General features: G+C 40.1%; 1 protein-coding gene across 1 annotated transcript in view; it reads left to right on the forward strand.

Annotated features, from left to right (window-relative positions):
- Cast (calpastatin) overlaps positions 1-20963 on the forward strand; it is a 103096-nt gene that overhangs the window by 63285 nt on the left and 18848 nt on the right. The window contains exons 14-22 of the mRNA XM_051172503.1: positions 3470-3571; positions 7004-7087; positions 8211-8258; positions 10199-10294; positions 11837-11932; positions 13546-13647; positions 14143-14226; positions 17619-17669; positions 17840-17911. Coding sequence (XP_051028460.1) covers positions 3470-3571; positions 7004-7087; positions 8211-8258; positions 10199-10294; positions 11837-11932; positions 13546-13647; positions 14143-14226; positions 17619-17669; positions 17840-17911 — 735 coding nt within the window. The remainder of the gene's footprint in view (positions 1-3469; positions 3572-7003; positions 7088-8210; positions 8259-10198; positions 10295-11836; positions 11933-13545; positions 13648-14142; positions 14227-17618; positions 17670-17839; positions 17912-20963) is intronic.

The following is a 20963-nucleotide window of genomic DNA, read 5'->3' on the forward strand; positions in this document are numbered from 1 at the left end:
ACAGCTGTTTCTGTCTGCCTGTTGTAACAGCAACTAGCTATACCCTAATTTTCAGTCTTCAAAGTTGATCCTTTAGCTCTAGGCTGGATATGGGGGTGTGTGCCCTGTGTGGATGGTGCTGATAATGTTAAGGACCTTTTCTATCAGGGCTGCCTCTGTTCTGCCCTGCTGGGATGAGCAGTTTATTTTTATCTGCATGGCTGAGCACCACACCCTGAGAGTGGGAGTTCTCCTAGCCCCGAACACTGTGTATTGAGAGCCACTTCTGCTTTCTCTCTTACTTGAGCTTAGCTGTTTTGCAGAACGGCTAGACTTTTAGAAGACCCTTCACAAACATTATTTTTAGAAAAAGAAAAATAGAATTTGCAAGCTTACTTTCTTGCAGCTTTTATTTTGATAAATGTCTTTTCTAATACCCTTTTTATTATAATCATATATCTTACTTTCAAAATAAGAATTGAAGTGTGCCCTATAGCTATTGCTATAAGAATGAGTCTGGTGTCTTAGACCAAGTTCTTATTCATTGGTAAGTTTGTGTGTGTGTGTGTGTGTGTGTGTGTGTGTGTGTGTGTGTGTGTACAAAATCACCTTATAGCTCATTCCCAGCCCCCTCACTCTTCTCCTCCTAGTCCTGCCCTCACACACCCCCATTCTGCCCTTCATCTTCTCAGAGAAGGTGAGGCCCCTAAGGGGTACCAACCCATGCTGGCATCCCAAGTGACAGCAGGACTACGCACCTCTTCTAGAGGACAGACAGTGCAGCCCACCCAGGGGAAAGGGATACAAAGGCAGGCATCAGAGTCAGAGATAGCCCCCACTTCTATTATTAGGGGACCCATATGATAGCTGCACATCTGTGACGTATTGTAGTGGATCTAGGTCAGGCCCGTGCAAGCTCTTTGGTTGGTAGGTCAGTCTCTGTGAGCCCCCATGGGCCCAGGTTAGTTTACTCTGTAGGTCTTCTTGTGGTATTCTTGACCCCTTTAGTTCCCTGGAGCCTTCCTTCCCTCTTCCACAAAACTCCCTATTGTTTGGTTGTGGGCTGTGAAAGCCCACTTTGGTAGTTCCAAGGGAGGGGAAACTGAGGCATATGTATGCAGTATCGGTGACTTAGGGGTCAGTCAGTGTCTGACACTTCTTTCTCGTGTTCTATACCTAAATTCAAAAACCTTTTAAATTCGGAGACTACAAGAGGCAGCTAGTAAGGACAGGGAAGAAGAGAGGGAGATAGGATTCCTTCTCTAGCAACTGACTGAGGAAGAAAACTTAAACTGGCCATGTTTTCCCTGTAGCCAGGGCTGTAAAAGCAGCTTCTAGCCAAAAACTGCATGGGGTCTTAAAAGGGAGCTTTAGCCTGAGATCAGATCCTGTGCAGGAGCAGGCCACTGAGGAGAGCTCCACAGGCTAAGGTAAATGTCAGCCTGCCAGCCTTAGAAGGCTGGTGGTAAGGCCCTGAGTCTGTTAGCTTATTTGTGATTCTACAGGGAAGAAATAAGAGAGGGGTAGAAAATAGACCACTCACACACACAAGCATTCAAGAGGAAAATGTAGATGAAGTTAAAAACTTCAACCCCGTTTATTGTCTGGTCATAGCTTTTATACCTCTGAGACAAAGCTCTCTATGTCAGACAGGTCAAAAAAGCAATCACAGAAACAGATGAATTAAAAAGTACAACAGGTTACATGCTTTTTTTCATTAAAATTAAACATTTCTTATCTATGTATCAATTACATAGGTTCATAGTTAGTTCAGAGTGACACAGGTTGACAAGACCTTAAGATTAAGGTCCACGAGGTTATAACAATATATATGTCTTTTCAGTTAGGACTGACCTGACTACACATTTTCCAACTATCTCTTAGTTTATAGTGAGTTTAGTATAATAATTTTATCTTTCATTCCAAGATACAAACTAAATTTAGAATGACAGTATTTTATGTCATAAGCTGGCAAGGTATAAGAAATTACAATGAAACAGTTTGTATATTTAGACATTACTTGGTAGCCCCATTATAGTTTGGGTTCATGGGAAGTTTAAACCAATGTCCTTAAATTTATGATGCAGGATTCATGGTACCATCTGAAGTCATAAATCTGTTTAAAGGCTGTTTCTATCCTAGTGAAGTCTATGTGTCAGTGACAATTGAAAAAATCACAGAATTCCTAGCAGATTTAGTTATTCTGCAGGAGGGGCTGAAAATCCACTTGAATCAATTTAGGAGTCATTATCAAGAATTATAAAATCATCCTCATAATGACTCTGTAAGAATCTGCTTGACAGAGAAAAGCAGTTACACCAGAGCATAGGCAATGAAGAATATATTTAGATTTATGCCATGCCGTATATATATGTATACACACACATACATATACACACACATACATATACACACATACATATACACACATACATATACACACACAAATACATATATATATATATATATATATATATATATGAAGAGTAGAAGAAATATCAGCATGGAAAGGCAATCAGTAACAAGAAGCAATCTAGAGATGAGCTACCTAGGAACTTTGACTACAAGGTTACACCCATCACAGATGTGGCAGATATTGTTAGCTCACTTGCTTGCCTCAAGTCAATTCCTATATGATTGGTTCTTGACAGTGGGTCTTGGCATCTGTTTCCATCAGCCTCGGGATGAAGCCTCTAAAGCCTCTCCTCTCATGTCTGCAAGCACAGAGTATCATTAATAGTGACAGGGGTTGGAGCTCTCCCGTGGGGTGGGTTTCAAGTTGGGCCAGTTGTTGGTTTGCCATTTCCTCAATCTCTGCCCTATCTTTATCCCCACACTTCTTATAGGCAAGGCAGATTTTGGGTCAAAGTGTTGGCGTCCTCTTCCCTCCACTGGAAGTCCCACCTGGCTATAGAAGGTGGTGACTTCAGGATCCATATCCCCCTCCCCACAGACACACACTGTTTGGGATCTCAGCTATGGTCACTCCCATAGACTCCAAGGGCCCTCCCTTGTCCCAGAGATGCTCCCCCACTGATTTCCTTTCTTTCTCCTGGTCCTCCCTGTCCTGCCCCTCCTTCTTCCTCACCTGATTCCTGCCCTTGTTACCCTCCTCACCACCTCTCCCACACAGCTCCCTCCCTCCATCTACTTTAGATGTCTTCTGCTCGTGATTTAAGCATCCTCCTGTGGGCTCTTCTTGACTTCTTTGGGTTTGTGCTAAGAAGCAACCTGTAGAGTGTTTCTTACCAAAAGCAATCCACAGATTCAATGTAATTCCCATCAGTATGCTCCTTTTCCCTTTCTCTTTTAATTTTCAAATACAATTTCCTTCATGTAGTAATTTTCCAATACACAACTCATCTTCTGTATTTAGAATGTATATTTTACAATCACAGAATGTAGATAATATGAATTATCTATGCTCTAAGCTCTGAAGAGTTTTATTATTTTGTTTTCTTTTTATGCACAGAATTTTTAATTTTTACAGGGGGTCATGAATGATCAAGCCTTGCAAGCTCTGTCAGATTCACTGGGCACCAGGCAGCCAGATCCTGAGAGCCACCTTAGCCCAGCTGAACAAGTCAAAGAGGTACTGACCATGTAACTCATATCAAAGCCTGTTAGTCTCAAAGCACATGATTCGAGTTCTTTTACATTGTTAGGATTGAAAATGAACTTTTGGGGTAAATCTAGGTATTTATTGCTTCAAAGGGAGTAATGGAGACAGATGTTTAAGTGTTTGTGTAAAATATCTGCTATGTCAATACCTGAAATGTGAGGATGGAGATGTGGCTCAGTGGTCGGGCACTGGCCTGGCCTGTGCAAGGACCTGGCTAGGAATATAGTACTTTAAGAATGTAAAACCTTTTTGTCCAGTATGTTGGCATATTCCTGAGATTCCAGAACTCAGGAGGGCAAGGCAGGAGGGTTGTAAGCATGCTTTAGATCAGCCTGGGCTGCACAGTGAGACCTTGCCAAGAAAGAAAGGTAAATGATGGGTTGGGGGGAGAAGAAAAAGAAACACTTATCCCTTTGTCAGAGTTAAGAAGCTAACAGCGGTAGTCTGGTGAGGACCTGTGAGATTTGTTTTTGCTGGTTGTTACAGATTTGTATTTTCATGCAGTGCTTATGGAAGGAGATGATCATAGAAGAGTGGAATGAGTCTTCCTTTGCATAACTATGAGGAGGAAAATTGAAATAATTGTCTCAGGTTGAAATAAATGTAGCAACAGTCACTCCACCACATGCTTACTGAGCTCAAGCCCACTTAGAGGGTGCTTCCCGTGTACCCACCATGCCCTTAGAGAGCTCACATGAGCTTGCAGCTGGTGTATAAGTGTGAGAGTAAGTTATGATTTTTGTATACGTTTTCAAATCAGTTCTCTGGGAGAAAAAGAAAGGACAGGAGTATCTGACAAGATAGGAATCCTAGAGGGAGACAAACCAAAGGCTTTAGGAGCACTACTTATCAGACTGGGGAAAAGAATGCGGCAAGCAGCATTGTCATAATGCCCCTGACTTTGCTGTCACTTCCTGTTCTGGGTTGTCAGGAACATGCGTTCTTCCTGACTCCCAGAACTGTGCCTGAGTCTGAATTGGCCCAGGTCTACTATGGGCCAGTTTATGTCTTCTACTCTCTGGGGGGACTCCCCTGCCACAGTGTGGCATGAGAAGCTTCGTGATAGTGAACATAAGGGAGCCGGCGAAGCAATCCCTGTCCTCCAGGACCCCATGATGTGCTCAGAAGAAAGGGAACATGGGTCCAAACATTGTGAGGTGCACATGACTCTCAGAGGCATGCCTCTCTAAGGAGGGTGGTCTTGGCAGAGCCCTGGGTGTGGCCCGGAGGCTGAACTGTGTTTCCATCACCTGGAGGCTATAGATTGTATCTTTGCCTCAGGCTTTTTAATAGATAGTCAGAGTGATTTAATAAGAAAATAAGTATGAAGAGGACAAAGTGTAAACCTGATACAAGTCCCAGGATAGTCTAACCCAGATGAGTAGGTAGGGGAAAGTAGCATACAAGTAGCTTATACTGTAGCATGGATAACACCATTACTTTATGGGTTTTCCATGTGTGTGTTCACTGTTCTCTAGAACCCAGGGCATACTCATAAACTAATAAGATAACTTTCTATTCCTTTGTCATACTAGCTTCCCCCTATTCCTAAACCATAACTATTTCCTAAGAAGATCTTTAAATCCTCTAAATTCTTGAGCTGATTTGTGGAGCCCAGGGGTGATAATCTATAACGAGTGGCCTGATATTTTGATAAGGTTCCCAAGTTCCTTGATTCTTGTTGGGAGTCCATGGCTACCACAGCAGCTCCCACACTACGCAGCACCTGTACAAACCATGGAAGTTTCCAGAGAACAGACCCAATCTCATGTCAAGTTTTGTAGCATATCATACCATAAAATAAGCATTTATTTTGCCTGTAATATCTTTTAAGCTACCCCCTGCCCACTTTTAGATATGTCCAGCATGTTTGCAATTTGGTAGACTTTGTTTTTGTCATTTTCGTATCTATGTAGAGTGTGGCAATGTTTAAAAAAAAAAAAGACCAGACCAAAGGGTTAAAAAAGGCTCCAGCTGTGTGTCTATCTGTCACTGCAATAGCCTGAAACTATGAAGAGTCTTCCTGTGCTGATTGCCCTTGATATTCACGGAGTCTCCATCAGGACCAGGCGTGGCACAGCTCTGTGAGTCAGGCAGTATTTGCTGCATATCAGAAACCCCACAGGCAGCAAGAGAGTAAAACTTGAAATTCAAAAAGAAACAAAGACTTTTCCATCCTGAATAATATACAACTCTAGTCATAGAACAGAGAACAGTACATGGCTGACTAAAATTGCTTCATATCTTTTTAAGAATTAATCACAAAAGTAGCCAGTCCAGTCTGAGGTTGAGGTGAAGATGGGAGCAGTGGGTTGAGTCAGAATTTGCCTCCTCCCTTAGGTTCTGAATTAAACCCTTGCCTAGAAATAGGTACAATGTACTCAGGTAATCAAGTTTATTCCTTCTCAAGTTTCTGAGGGAGTTAAAGACCAGGTAGCTTCGTTTTACAATAAAGCTTAGTTGTTTAGGGGTTAAGATGTTTTTAGGTCTAGGTAGGTGTTTTAAGTTGATAATGATGATATGTGATGGACAGTGATTTACATTCAGAAATTTAGATGCACCAAGATAGGAAAGATGTCTTCTTCAAGGCTGTCAAGTACAAATAGCCAAAACACTAAGAATGTAACATTTATATAATTCCTGATTGTGTCATGGTTCTTCTTGCTATAAATGATATATATATATATATATATATATATATATATATATATATATATATATATAGTGTAATAATATTGTATCTGCAACAAAAAAAAAAAAAAAACAAGGAAATGGATACAAATCCTTACACATGGAATCTCATAGGACTGACCTGCAGATTCCACTACAAATGTTATAGAGGAGAATCTGTAGTCTATTATAGAGCTACCACTTCTAATTGATTGATTGGCTCCTGCTTCATTATCTTCTGATCAATGAACCTGCTGCTATTGAAGGGAATCCTTTATAAACTGTTAAAACCAATTCCCCATGAAGAAGCCACATCTGTGTCTATCTGCTTCTCCCGTTTCTGAATTGGATGAGAGAATTAGATATGTACCGTCCCCCCTCCTTAGATAACTTCTCTTGGGCTGTTAGATAATGCAACCAACTTCTGCACTGTGCTCACTGTCCTCCAAGGAGCCTTTATTTGGTGAGCTTCCAAGTCAATGAGTTAAGGAAGGATCATTAGCTTGAGAGGCAACACTCTCAACGGTGCCACACCTTCCTAAGACCTGGACCAAGCAGGGTGTCTCAGGGTGCCTGCTCATAACTGCTCTTCACAGTCTTGTGGTTTACAGAGCACTGCAACCACTCTTATACAATTCCATGTTTTTCTATAGTGCATGAAGTAGGCCATGTCAATTTATATTACATTTGCTATTTAACTGTTGCTTCTTTTTGCCTCTCCGTTTCTATCAGGCAAAAGCAAAAGAAGAAAGGCAGGAGAAATGTGGTGAAGATGATGACACGGTCCCCTCTGAGTACAGGTTAAAGCCAGCTACGGTAAGCTTTCTGCATATCAGCACACTGATCTGCTGTCATGCTTATGCTATGCTTCCACCTGACACTGGGAACACAGCTGTCTCACTCCAGATATCAACTCTGAGTATGCTAAGCCCATTTCGCTTGGCTCTCTGCAGCCACGGGATTAACCCTTTAAGTCATGGGGTTATCCTTTCGTGGCTTCTAACGTAGTCATTAAAGCTTTCACCTATTTGACTACTTGGGAAGAGGAGAAAACATTCCCTAAATTGTGAAGTCTCATGTTCAAACACTAAATAGTGTTTAAATCACAAGAGTGGGTTGGAGAGTTGATGCTTTTTCTCTATCATGTTTTGAGACAGGTTCTCAGGTACCCATAATCAGCCTCAAACTCACCACCCTGTAACACAGACTGTCCTTGAATTCCTGATCCTCCTCTAGCTTCAAGCTGCTGGGATTACAGGCATGTGCCTCCATATCCAGCTTGATAGGATGGAGATTTTCTTTTTTTTTACTCTTCCAATAAGGAAGCGGTAACTGGATTCCTCAGTGGGTAGAGGTGAAGCACTTGTCACCAAGACTGACTACCTAAGTTTGATTGCTAGGTTTCATATGATAGGAAAAAACTAACTCTGCAAATTGTCCTCTGGCCTTCACATGTGTGCCATGGCACATGTGCAGACATGCGCACGTGTGCACACACACACACATACATGGCGCATGTGCACACACACGGCACATATGCACGCACGCACACACACATGGCGCATGTGCACGCGCACACACACACACACACACACACACACACGCCGCATGTGCATGCATATACACACACACCACATAATAAATGTTTAAAAAAATTTATTAACATAGTTACACTATTCTCCTCAAAGACTTTGTTTTGTCCTTTTGCCTCACCGACACTAACTTGTCATGACTAAATTGTAGCATGCTTAGAAATCTTTGGTCTTTTGGTCAGATTCTTATTTTGGTTCTTTTAAAAAATTAAACCTAAAACATTCACTCAAGTATAAAATAAGTAACCTTACCTCTCATATCCTGGATTTGTCTAAAACAAGCATAATGGGACATGAAATCAAAACTTCCTGTTTTATCTTCAATAAATTTCCAATCTTATTTACAGGATAAAGATGGAAAACCACTATTGCCAGAGCCCGAAGAAAAGTCTAAGGTTTGGAAATAGCTGTTTCCTAATACTTAAACATATCAGAAATATAAAGTGTAAATTAGGCTCATTAAAAAGACCACATTTCACATGTATCCTAATACTGAGGAGAATGCTGATGGTAACGCAAGGCTGAGGCCTCTGTTCTTTTGCATATATTTTAATGATGGCTTCCCTCAAGAATTATTACTAGACTATTAGTGTTTCTAAACAGCATTCATCAAGCATTAGGAGTTAATGCCAAAAGGGCTCTTACATTGTATTATTTTAACAGTAGCGTTAGAGTTTGATTTAGTAACAACATGAACTACTCTAACAGTTCTATATTGCCTTAAATAAACAAGTCAGATTTTTTTGTCATGAAGATACCAATTAGCAGTATTTATTAATCATTTACTATGTGCTCAACATTGCTCCAAGTGCTTTTCACATCTTTTCTTCTTTCCTTTTTAATGAACCATTGAATATAGTTAGTGTTGCCACAGGCATGGGGTTATTTCCTAGAACATGGATAATTTCCCAGTAGATAGAGCACTGAAGAAAAATAGCTTCAGTGTTCCAGTAGTCATTAGTGGTCAGTACTTCTCAAAGAGTTATGTGGCTTCCTAAGCCCCTTCTCTTTCTGTGATTGAGTGCTGGGAGGCTCAATCTTGTGCAGGCAACTGTAGCCAACTTCAGCGGCTATGAGAGTTCCTGAGTACAGTAGCTTTCTAGAAGAAAACAGGCATACCACTGCCCTCTTTCTGTTCCTTCTCCAAGATGTTCCCTGAGCAAGGTCACTGTCACATCTGAGGTACCTTTCTCCAAAAGGTATTCGAAATTGCTCACCAAAAGAATATTTGAAGAAGAACAATCTTCAAGACTGGTTGCATGTTGTCGCCAAGAGCAAAGAGAGTTATGAGTTGCATTACTTCCAGATTAACCAGGATGAAGGGGAGGATTGAGACACATTGGTCTGGAATGTTTTGTATTAATTCATAAATAAAATTTAGGAGCAAAAAAAAGAGAGTAGGGGTAATCTATAGCATTTCACATGTTACATGAGTTTTTATTCCGGTTCACAGTGAGGCAGTAGAGGCAGAACATGAATATAACCCAAGGTCACACAGCTGGAAAATACTAAGTCCAGGACTTAGAACTCTGCTGTCCACCAGGGCCCAGTGTCTGAAATGCACCTTTCACCATAGGCTATTTTAATAGAATTTCCACATGGAACTGGCTCAGCTGGAAGAAATGGGGCTATCAAAGTTTTCTGACAGAAACCATTTCCTCCCCTGTCCCCTCCTTTCCATCTTTTCCCTATCCTTACTTATAGGCAGTGAGTACATGGATTGTGTTTTTTCTGCTTTATTCTAAAAGGAAACCATTAAGAACTAGGAAATGAATAATCATTTCAAACTGTAACTTCCCATTGAAGAAAAATAGGAAACTTTGAGTAAAGGTCCTCAGCAATCATTTTGTTTATTTGTTACTTTGAAAAGTGAGTTTTTAAAGAAAATATTTATTTATTATGTATGATGAGAGCAGAAGATAGATGGTTATGACCATGTGATTGTGGGGAATTGTACCCAGGACCTCAGGAAGAGCATGCAGTGCCCTTATCCTCCAAGCCATTAAAACCTTGTTGTAAAGTACTTATAAGGTCACCACAGTGTGAGATTAGCCAGACCCAAAGTGTATACCTCTTTACGGACTTCTGTGCAGTTCCTAGAGTTGACATATCAGATAAGCAAATAAATGTTTAGCACATTCACAGTGCTACAGTGACAATTATTCCATACTTCTGCAACATTTTTTTCCTCACATTGGTAAGTGAAGACTGTCTTATCAAGCTAGCTTTTGTTTTTTGATAATACAGTGTAGCTAAGTCACATTAACCAAGTTAAAAATATTGTCCTATACTTTTACAGGACAGTGTTTTCATAACGCAGCATTTCTTGTTACAGGGCCTGAGTGAGTTAGAGCTAATTGGGGCACTTTCAGAAGATTTTGGCCGATCTACATATCAAGACAAACCATCTCTGCCAGCTGAGAAAATAGAAGTATGTTGCTGAAAATATGTCTTGAGGTGTTTTAGTGTTCATTTTCAATCTGAAAATGCATGAAGCCCCAACTATTATTGCCCAAAGGAGCTGATTTTAAAAGCCCATGAAAACCCACATGCCACCTTTTATACATGAAGTTATCATGGCCTACTTCATGCACTATAGAAAAACATGGAATTGTATAAGAGTGGTTGCAATGCTCTGTAAACCACAAGACTGTGAAGAGCAGTTATGAGCAGGCACCCTGAGACACCCTGCTTGGTCCAGGTCTTAGGAAGGTGTGGCACCTTTGAGAGTGTTGCCTCTCAAGCTAATGATCCTTCCTTAACTCATTGACTTGGAAGCTCACCAAATAAAGGCTCCTTGGAGGACAGTGAGCACAGTGCAGAAGTTGGCTGCATTATCTAACAGCCCAAGAGAAGTTATCTAAGGAGGGGGGACGGTACATATCTGTTGTCAGTGTAACCCCAATATTCTTGCAGTTTAAATCCTGCAGTCACTTCTTCAGGGGAGTGCTTTCCTTTTGATTGCTGTCACTCAGCAGGGTACATAAAATTGCCACCCTTCTCAGCCCAGAGTGCTTCAGTGTCCTCCTTACCTTCCACACGAGCCACCCTTCCTGAGGGATGTTTCTAGTGACAGCATTCTCCTGCCCTGACACTGAAGCGTCCCACTCTCTCTGAAAGGATTCCATATATGCCACTAATATATCCCAGCTGCGGCTTCCTTTCACTAGGCTTGTCTCTGCCTTGCTCAACAGGAAGGCACAGCTGAAAATGACCATTAGTTATTGGTGTTTTTCCTCCCTTACCCAACACACAAAAGAGGATTCTTATGGCAGTGGTTCTTAGTTTTGTTGTTATTGTTTAGTTGTGGTGTGTGTGTGTGTATGTGTGTGTGTGTGTGTGTGTGTGTGTGTGTGTGTGTGTGTGTGTGTGTGTGTTTTCCTGGTAAAACAATTGTTTAAGAAAGTTCTGAGCTTTATGTCTGTTTCTTCAATCCTAACATCTATCAGTTTTAATAGTTCAGTCCCTGAATGACAAGAGCCTGTTTTGTCAGTTCTCTTTCTCCAGAAGGCTTCACACATAGGAAAATTTCCTAAAGTGTCTGGATTAAAAACATTTGAAAATTACTGGACCCTGCCCCTAGAATTTCTCAGTGCATTGGAGTGAGAATCTAAGAATCTATATTTTTCACAGCCTCTCCAGTGCTGCTGAGGTTGCAAGTCCTGGGACCACTCTGAGACTCCTGTTCCGTAATATGCCTTATATGCATGTACAGGTCTATAACTTGCAATATGCTGTCAGAGCAGCCCTTGAGATGCTATGTGCATTATCAATGTTGTCCTTTCATACATGTAAAACCAGTTTCCAAATTGCAATTACAAAGTTTTTAGCATGCCTTGGCATGCATATTGCTGAATAAGCATTCAAAAGAATCATGCTAACAACTTAACTCTCATAGTGTCGGAGCCACTGTTGCTCAGTTTTATTAGTCAGGTAGCTCTAAAGTATTCAAAATACCTGCTTCTTTTCTCAGAAATCTGAGGACGCATCTCCAACTCCTGCAGCTGAGGCTGTGACTCGGGCCTCCATGTGCAGTATACAGTCGGCACCACCCAAAGCAGCATCCTTGGTGAGTGATGCCCTTAGCATTGAAATGATCTTGAACAAGCTACTCTTTGTCCTCCACCTTTCTACTGAAACTTCTTAGAGTTCCACAACTATCTCCAATAGTCCACTGGCTACTCCTGTGTCCTGTAGGTTGACAGAAAGTCCAGTGCCCCATTTCTTCCTGGCTCTCCTGACAGAATGCCCTACACCCAATTCATGGCCACAATCCTGGCCCCTCCCCCATTGGAGGAAAGATCCCCTGGCCTTTGTTATTTCTTGTCTTCTGCTTTTCTTCTAATTTTTGAATGAAGTATGGTATTTAACTAGTCCTTACTTACTTTTTACTTCTGTGGATTTTGTTTCTATTTTCTGATGACTCTGAGACTGCCTCACACTTACAAAATCTGAACTCCGAATGGCTAGCTTTCCTCTTCCAGGACCTGTGTTCCAGGTCTTCTATAGAATCTCCTTGCTGTTGCTCGTGGCAGTAAGGGTGGACCTGGGCCTTTACTCATGCCTTTTCCATGCTTCCCAGGCACTCCTTCACTGACCGCATCTTCTACTCATCTCCTCACTTGATGTTTATAAGGGTCCTGTAAGGTCTTTTCTGGCTTCATGTTGACCTTGAGTAGTGTACCTGTTACCCAGCTCCTTAACTGTGACGAGAATGGGAAATATGGCCCTGCTCTTGGATACCTTTCAGCCTTCTCCAGATATGAGCCAGACCCCAAGTTATGACACAGTCTGTTTCCCATATGGAAAACAGGCAGGTGGCACATGAGCAAAGCAGCCTTCTCTTGTAGGAATTTCCTAGGCTTCCACGAAGAGGGCAGGGTCATGGTGGGAAAGCATTTCCCAGGGAAAACTGTGAGGCAGAAATGCAAAACACTTGGTGTTCACTCAGATGCTTGCAAGAGCCAGCAGCTGCACAATGAGAGCGAATGGTGCTCACGTAGGCTCGGTGTGATGTGTTATTTTCTATCTATAAAAACCGTTCTGGTGAGGAAACGTTCAGCTAATTTTTGAAAGCCTTTACGGAACAGTTATGAGCTGTGGTTTGGCCAGCCAGAACAGAGTCCTGTCTTGTAGCCCATACATTGTTTCTTCACTTCCTGTTACATCCCTCACTTATGCTTCCTATTCATTTGTTTCAATGTCAGCGTAGCCAAATTTGGGTTATATCGACTGAGTGTATTCGGAATAGCGAGACTCAGGGAGGTGGTTCTCACTGTGTACTGAGGACAGTCACAGGCAGGAGCCCCCTAAGCCAACTGTTAGCCACTGTGACTAGTGGAAGCCTCAGAGAGCAAACATGGCCTTCCTCCCTGGGCTGGCCAGACTCCTGCCTTTCCCTTCTGTCAGCTTCTGTTACCTTCTTTATCTGCCTTTTTCATGAATCAAAATTCCAGGTAGATCTTGTAAGGTTTTCAACGTTATTACATAAATCGTATTATATAAATTGTGTTTATTATAAGAAACTTGCTTTAATTTTTAACATTTTTAACATTTCAAAACCTTTATTTTCTAATCAAATTGATGGCTCAATTTATTAAAGATAGCATAGACCTGAAATAAGTGTGTGCTCTTCTGAATTGGAAGGGGTGAGTAACCACTTAGGTGCATCTATTCTTGCAGACGGGCACAGTGCCAGATGATGCTGTAGAAGCCTTGGCAGGAAGCCTGGGGAAAAGGGAAGCAGATCCCGAAGATGAAAAACCTGTGGTGGATAAAGTCAAGGTAATTGCGGCTCAAATGCTTCTACAAAATGACTTATTAGCTCTCCACTCTGCCCTCCAGAAAGTTAGTGCTTTGTTTTAAAAGTATCTGTAAAGCATACTCATCTGTCTTTCTTTGATACTGCACATATCCGATTTAAGAAGCTAAACCGTAGGAAGTTCCAGTGTTTGGTCTACCGTAATGGATAGGTTGCCTGTGTCCAGGCTCCATGAATGAGTTGTGCTTTGTCTGCCTGCACTCGTCCCATGCTGAGGAATCACAAGGAATGTAGCTTAAGCCTAACACTCCTCCCAACCTGCCCTGAGCCCAGAAGGCTGACAGCTGGTATCCGAGCTGGCCCGACTGGAAGCAGTGTTAAAGTTTAAGCTGTTGAGGAACTCTAAGCAATGACCATATGCATGTTTGAAAATAATAGTAGGTTACCTCAAATTTAGTCTCTGAGGAATGCATTGTGGAAAAGAAGGTGACACTAATAATGACACCACTTTTATTTAGGAGAAAGCTAAAGAAGAAGACCATGAGAAACTTGGTGAAAAAGAAGAAACAATTCCTCCTGATTATAGACTAGAGGAGGTCAAGGTAAATATGCTGAATATTTTAACCTTTTGTTTTCTAACTGATGTGTGTGTGTGTGTGTGTGTGTGTGTGTGTGTGTGTGTGTGTGTGTGTGTGTATATATATATATATATATATATATATATATATATATATATATATATATATATAGAGAGAGAGAGAGAGAGAGAGAGAGAGAGAGAGAGAAAGAGAGAGAGAACAGACCTGGTACATAAAGATCATATTTCTTTTTGCTTAGACTCTAAATTATATGACCACTACTGCTGTGTGAGAATGTCAGATATAGAAATAAAACATATTTCTTTTAAATTTGTTTATTTTTATTTTCATGTATGTATATTGTGACTACTGAATTTACATCATTCCCTTCCTTCTCCTTCCACTTCCTCCCATGTTTTTACCCTTCCTTTTCTCCTTCTCAAATTCATAGCCTCGTTTTTCCTTAATTATTATTGCCATGCACACCACACATGCATACAGATATGCACATACATACATAGCACATAAGTTAATATATAAATACAAGCCGGTGAGTCCATTTAGTGTTACTTTTCTGTGTGTTTGATTTTAGGGCTTACCACTTGTTAGATGAGCACTTACAAGGCTCATCCCTGGGGAAGATTGTTTTTCCCTCACTTAGCATTCATTAGTCACTCTTTATGTAGAAGAGGACCCATTGAGATCTCCCTCTTCCACATTAGCATGTCAGTTGATATTGTCTTTGTCATATATAGAAGATAGAATCTTGCAGCAGACGTCCTGGTCCTCTGCCTCTTACACTCATCCCGCCAGCTCTTCTGTAATGTTCCTGAAGCCTTAGGTGTAGGGGTTGTAGATGTATCATTTGGAGCTGAGCACCCATGGTCAGCTTTCTGCATTTGGGTCAGATGTAGGTCTCTGTAATATCTTCATCTGCTCCAACGGAGAACTTCTTTGGTGATTCATGAGAGCTACCCTTAACTGTGGGCATAAGGATTAGTATTAAGTTAAGATACATACATGTAAAATTATATGGACTCACCAGCTTTTATTTGGGAATATACAAATACATATATCTATACAATAATAATTGTTGAAAAAAGAAGCTACAAATTTAAAGGAGAGTGACTTAGAAGGAGAAAGGAGGAAAAAAGAGATGTTGTAATTAAGTTTTAATATCAAACACAGAGAATGCAATTAATGGTAATAATGGTTTGAGAAAGTAGTAGTAGTAGATTCTTCTTAAAGTCCCATGGACAGCCATGGACAGTTGTTATGTTTATACTCTCAGACTCGTATCCTCTTCTACTGGGCAGGAATTAAGACCAATTAGAAAGCTGATAGGCACTGTCAAGATATGTATGATTGCTGTACCTTTAGGGATATCTTGCCATAGGATTCATACCCAACACAGCTGACTAGGACTATTGACTGCTTTTCTCCCTTTTCAGCTTGCACAGCACTTTCTAATATAGTAAAAGCTAGTTCTCAGTTGGAGGCTTCCAGGTCAGATCCAGCTCAATTCCTTCTAGTCCTGTGTCCAAAGTTTGTAGTTATTCGGACTTAACCTTCAAATTCTGGGTGGAAACCAAGGGTGACAGCAATAGAAACTTAAGTACATTTTAAGTAGCTTTTTCTACCTTTGTAATATAGGTCACCAAATATTTTTCCCTTCAGACATGGGGTTTGTTACAGTACTACAAATATAGGAGAACCTGTTGCTGATTTAAAAAAAATAGAAGAAGAACATGTACTTCTTATGCAGAAAACTTTGCATTCCTTAAATAGAAGTTGAAAACATGAGAACTTGTTAAACACTGAGTAAAGTGATAAGTTGACCTATCCTCTTCATACTGAAAGGACAGGCTGTGTGGACCAAATGACCAATGGAGAGGCCCCATTATCATCAGTTTCACTTTTAAACAGGCAGTTGAACAAGTTGTCATCTTTATGACATGTCATCAACAAGAAAGCTCAAATACTCTTTAGTTATGAGGAGCCGAATTCAGACCCTCACCCATCCATGTGCACTTAGCTTATGTTACAACTCAAGATCTTACATTGAGTTTTCCTTAACTTAATATGCATTATCCTAGATACCTCTGCATTTTATTCTGTAACCAAAAGCAATGCAATTGCTATTGTTTGTGGCTTAGATACATGTTGCTTTACAAATTAGTCAGGGCATTTTCAGGGCCACAGATCTGTCTTTGATCTCAGTTCCATAGAAATAGGCCATATGCAGTTAACTCAGTAGGAAAGCTGGCTCTATTCTTCCTGCCCTCAGTGAATCTTAGCAGTGCTACTTTGGGGGATTGGTTTTCCTGAACCCTTTATTTAATGTTAGTTTCATCCTCTGTACTTACCTCACAAACTATCAGCTAACCGCTGCTTTGTCACAGTTCCAGGTTTCTGGCCACACTGTTGCCATTCTTCACTTAAACTCTTATCAGGTCTCTGTAGCAAGGACCAGCTCTCTGTGATGAGACCTCAAATTTCTCCTCCCTACCACTCGATGATGAGGTGGTAGAAGGTAGATTTCAATTTGAACGTAGAACAAAGGAGCCCCCAGTGTTCCATGCCTTACCTGGGACCTTTCCTGCCTTTGCAGCTAAGTCATGGTCTAGAGTTAATAGATGCCTTATTTTTGACTGCCTCCCGAGTGCTGGGATTAAAGGCATGCGCTACCACGCCCGGCTAGATGTCTTATTTTTGAAAAAGGACCAAAGCTGCAAGTGAATTCAGAGGGCAAGAAGAGGGTTGTGTTGTCTGTAGGGAAGCATCTGCTAGCTCTAAAGCGTTACACAGCACATTTGAGAGACAGAAAACAAAGCAAAGCAATTTGACCACTTTCCCAGGAGAAATCTTTGTATGTACACTTGTACTCATTTGTTTTTTGTATATATGGATAAGTGGAACTTATCATTAATTTATAGATCTTCTTTATAGAGCTCTCAAATGGTTTTATTCTATTACTCGAAAGTTTCATTTGAAACCATTGGAAGTTTAACATAATCTGAGTCCTAAATTTGAGAGTGCTCTACTCAGAAGGAAAGCTCCCTGAGGGTTGGGACTATAGCTAATTTTTATTATGGTCCCAGGATTTCCTTATAAATGAGAGGTCTGTTGACACACTCCTGAAATACACTACTTTAATGATTCACATGTTTTTCTTTATGCTCATCTCTGGTCTTCTGGGTCACAAGCCACACCAAATGTGCTGGCTGACTTGAAGCATTTAATTTGACTGTGGACATGAACAGTCGATATATTCTCGGCTAAGATAGTTTCCTTAAATGAATAAACTATATTTAAATATACAGTAGGTTTCACTTGTTGATTCCTTGAAATGTGTATAGGTTTCGTATTTGGGATAATATGTAAAATAATTGGTGGTATGTTTTCACTCTGAATAGGATAAGGATGGAAAACCACTCCTGCCAAAACAGCCCAAGGAACAACTTCCAGTAAGCAACCTACTTTCTCTGAGCCTGTCTGTCTTCTTTGGACCCTGCTTGGTAATCTGGGAAGGGCGTTGCTTTCACTTTTAGGGAACTTACTAGAATGTGATATAGTGGATCCTGAAAAGAAGGCATGCCAGTATTATTTTTGTTGACATGTTTTCTGCTTCTTGCAGTCCTTGAGTGATGACTTCCTTCTTGATGCACTGTCTCAGGATTTCTCCAGTCCTGCAAACATACCGTCTCTTGTAAGTAGGAAAAGCCTGGTTAACTATTTTTCTTTGTTTCTTTCTTTCTCTCTTTCTTTCTTTCTCTTTCTTTCCTTCCTTCCTTCTTTCCTTCCTCCCTCCCACCCACCATCCCCCTCTCCTCCTTTGTGTCTTTGTGTCTCTGTCTGTCTGTCTGTCTGTCTGTCTGTCTGTCTCTCTCTCTCTCTCTCTCTCTCTCTCTCTCTCTCTCTCTCTTCCCCCTCTCTTCTTGTTTGTTTTTAGAGGCAGGAATTCTCTATAGCCCTGGCTATTTTGGAACTTGCTCTATAGATCAGGCTGGCCTATAGAACTCAGAGTACACCTGCCTCTGCCTCTTGAGTACTGGGACTAAAGGCATACACCACCAATGTCTGGTGTTCTCCTGATTAGATCTTTACTTGGGAGATGAGGTAGGAAAGGGTCACAAATATTAAAGGTGATCAACACACCATTAAAAATTTCTTAAACCTGAAATATTATTCTAGAACACTGGATGTTTTCAACAGACTAATTGAACCAACAAATGGGTCTTATATTAAATACCCTATGAAAACAGAAAATTTATCCAAAAATCACTTCTCATACCACCTCATGAGTTATTTCTACTATCTATCACTTTGCACATGTCTACCAAGAAAATTTAGCTTCATGTGGAATAATAGTCACTCAAAAAATTATATTACCAGGTGGTTTAGACAATGTTGAATAATGTCAAAAAAACTCTCTCCTCTAGGATTTACATGGCTTAAGCAAACATATAAGTTTGTTAGAGTTCCCAAAATTATACAGCTGAAGCATCTGGGCTATTTACAGTAAACCTAGTATTTTAGTCAATTTGTATATTTTTGACAGTCAGTTGGAAAACAAACAAATATGTTCCTATATTCACAGTGGCATGGAATATGTATTGGTTGGGATAGTAAGATAAGGGAAGGACTCTTGAGGTTTCTGCTCTTCTTAAATCAGTAGCCTCCAGAGGGAGGGGCTTCTGATCAGGGCCTGTGCTTGTTGCATCCTTTAAAGGCAGGAGGCCGTGCACCACTCCATTCCATGAGCTTCTTACCATTTTCCTTCATATATTTCACAAAATGGCACCCCAGACCTGACTCCAAAAATGTAAGGTACAGAATAGAAACCAGGTGGGTACTATCCCATGGCTATGGAGTCACCACCATATCGTGCAGAGTTATGGAGCAACAAGGGTTTAATATTGGCTCATTATTATCACCATAGTTAGAGTTGTCTGTTGTTAAAGCTTGCGGATCTTGAAACTAATAATGAGTTATATGTAGTCACCCCCTGTCGGAGGCATGTCTAAGCAAATCTTTAATAAAGCAGTTTTCTTTAAAAAGTAACAAAGGAAAAATTGTCAGTATGAAAAATATAGTTATTGAAATAGAAGTAACTAAATGTGGTAAATATCAAACAACAGATTGGAAAACCATTTGGGATACTACTACAAACTCTAGTGGCAAAGTCTCACACATCAGCTTGTAAAATTCAACTAGCACAGAGAGACTATTGTACATACCGGCATTGTTGGTCATAATAAAATAGAACAGAAATGTTTGGGAAAGTAGAATCTTCAAAATATTCTCCAAATAGTAATGAAGTCAAGAAGTAAATTCAGACTATACTATTAAAACAAAATAACATTAAATTATTTTAAAAACAGCCAAAGCAATATTCATGTGTTTCCTGCCATTAATCTTTAAAAATAAAACAAAGTAAATTTGATGAATCTGGTACCAGTTAAATTTTAATTTCCTAACAGCTATGGTAAACAAAGAAGAAGTCTGAGCCTGCATGGGACTGAGCACTGCATGTGCCAGGACAGAGCACTAGCCAGGGGGACTCACCAGCAAGAAGCCTTTTCTTTTGAAAACACATGTGATTTTTAAAATACTTCCAAGTGTACATGAGTGTCAGAGAGCAATTCTGCTTTTTACTTGGTTCTTACAAATGTCTTCAAAGTGTACTGGTGGGTATAATAGAGGAAAAAGAGATTACAGTAAACTCAAATTTAGTGTAAAAACAAGAAAGATAAAACAGTCAGTACTAGAGTAAAGCTGGTTGTGGGAGAAACACTATGTACAACAATTTTAAAGACATTTTAGACAAAAATACAATCAGTACAATTCATAAAACCTAATCAAAAGAAAACACTAAACTAAAACTAAAAACTAAAGAACTTCTCACAAGTTCCTTCCATCAGAAGTAAATTCTTTTTAATGTCAGCACCTAGGTAGTCCCTATGTGACATAAATATGTCATAAAAGGGATGATGTTCTGCAAAATGCATCTTATAAATCTCACCAAGTATGACAATGTTGGGAAATGTCACTTTATTTGATAGGTATAAAAGTATCGACAGGCACTCTAACAAGCATTGAAGGCATTTTTTGCCAAAATCATAAATATTAATTGGCAAAAAATTGTCAGCATAGCACAGTAATATATCCACTAGAAACAATCAAATAATTATGTCCATATAGAAAACATGTATATGTTCACATTGAAGTCCATATTTAAAGGCCAGGTGTGGTGGTGCATGACTCTAATCCTAGCCAGAGCCAAGTGGATCTTTGTTCAAGGCCAGCCTGGTCTATACACTGATGTCCTGTCTCCAAAACAAAACTGGGGCTAGAGAGTTTAATCTCTGTTGCTCTTGCAGACGACCTAGGTTTGATTCTCACCTCCTCCATGATTGCTTATAACTATACCTCTAGGCCCAGGGAATCTGGTGCCCATTTCTTAGCTTTACAGACAGCAGCCACACACACATGGTGTGAATATGCAGATAAAACACTCATAAAATAAATCTTAACAACAACTCTAGAATTGAAATTTAACATACATTCATGCTTTAAACAAACGCATTGAAAGATGGCAGTCCGTTAATTATATTTTTCAGTTTCAAGAACAAGATACTTATTATAAAACTGGAGACATTTTCTAAAATTATGAAACTTTGATTTCTGTTAAATGTTATAAGAGAAAGTAATTAACAATAAAAGAAAAGTAATTGACAAACATTCAAAAGGAATGCCTG

The sequence above is a fragment of the Acomys russatus genome, chromosome 30 (assembly GCF_903995435.1).
Source record: "Acomys russatus chromosome 30, mAcoRus1.1, whole genome shotgun sequence".
Classification (NCBI taxonomy): domain Eukaryota; kingdom Metazoa; phylum Chordata; class Mammalia; order Rodentia; family Muridae; genus Acomys; species Acomys russatus.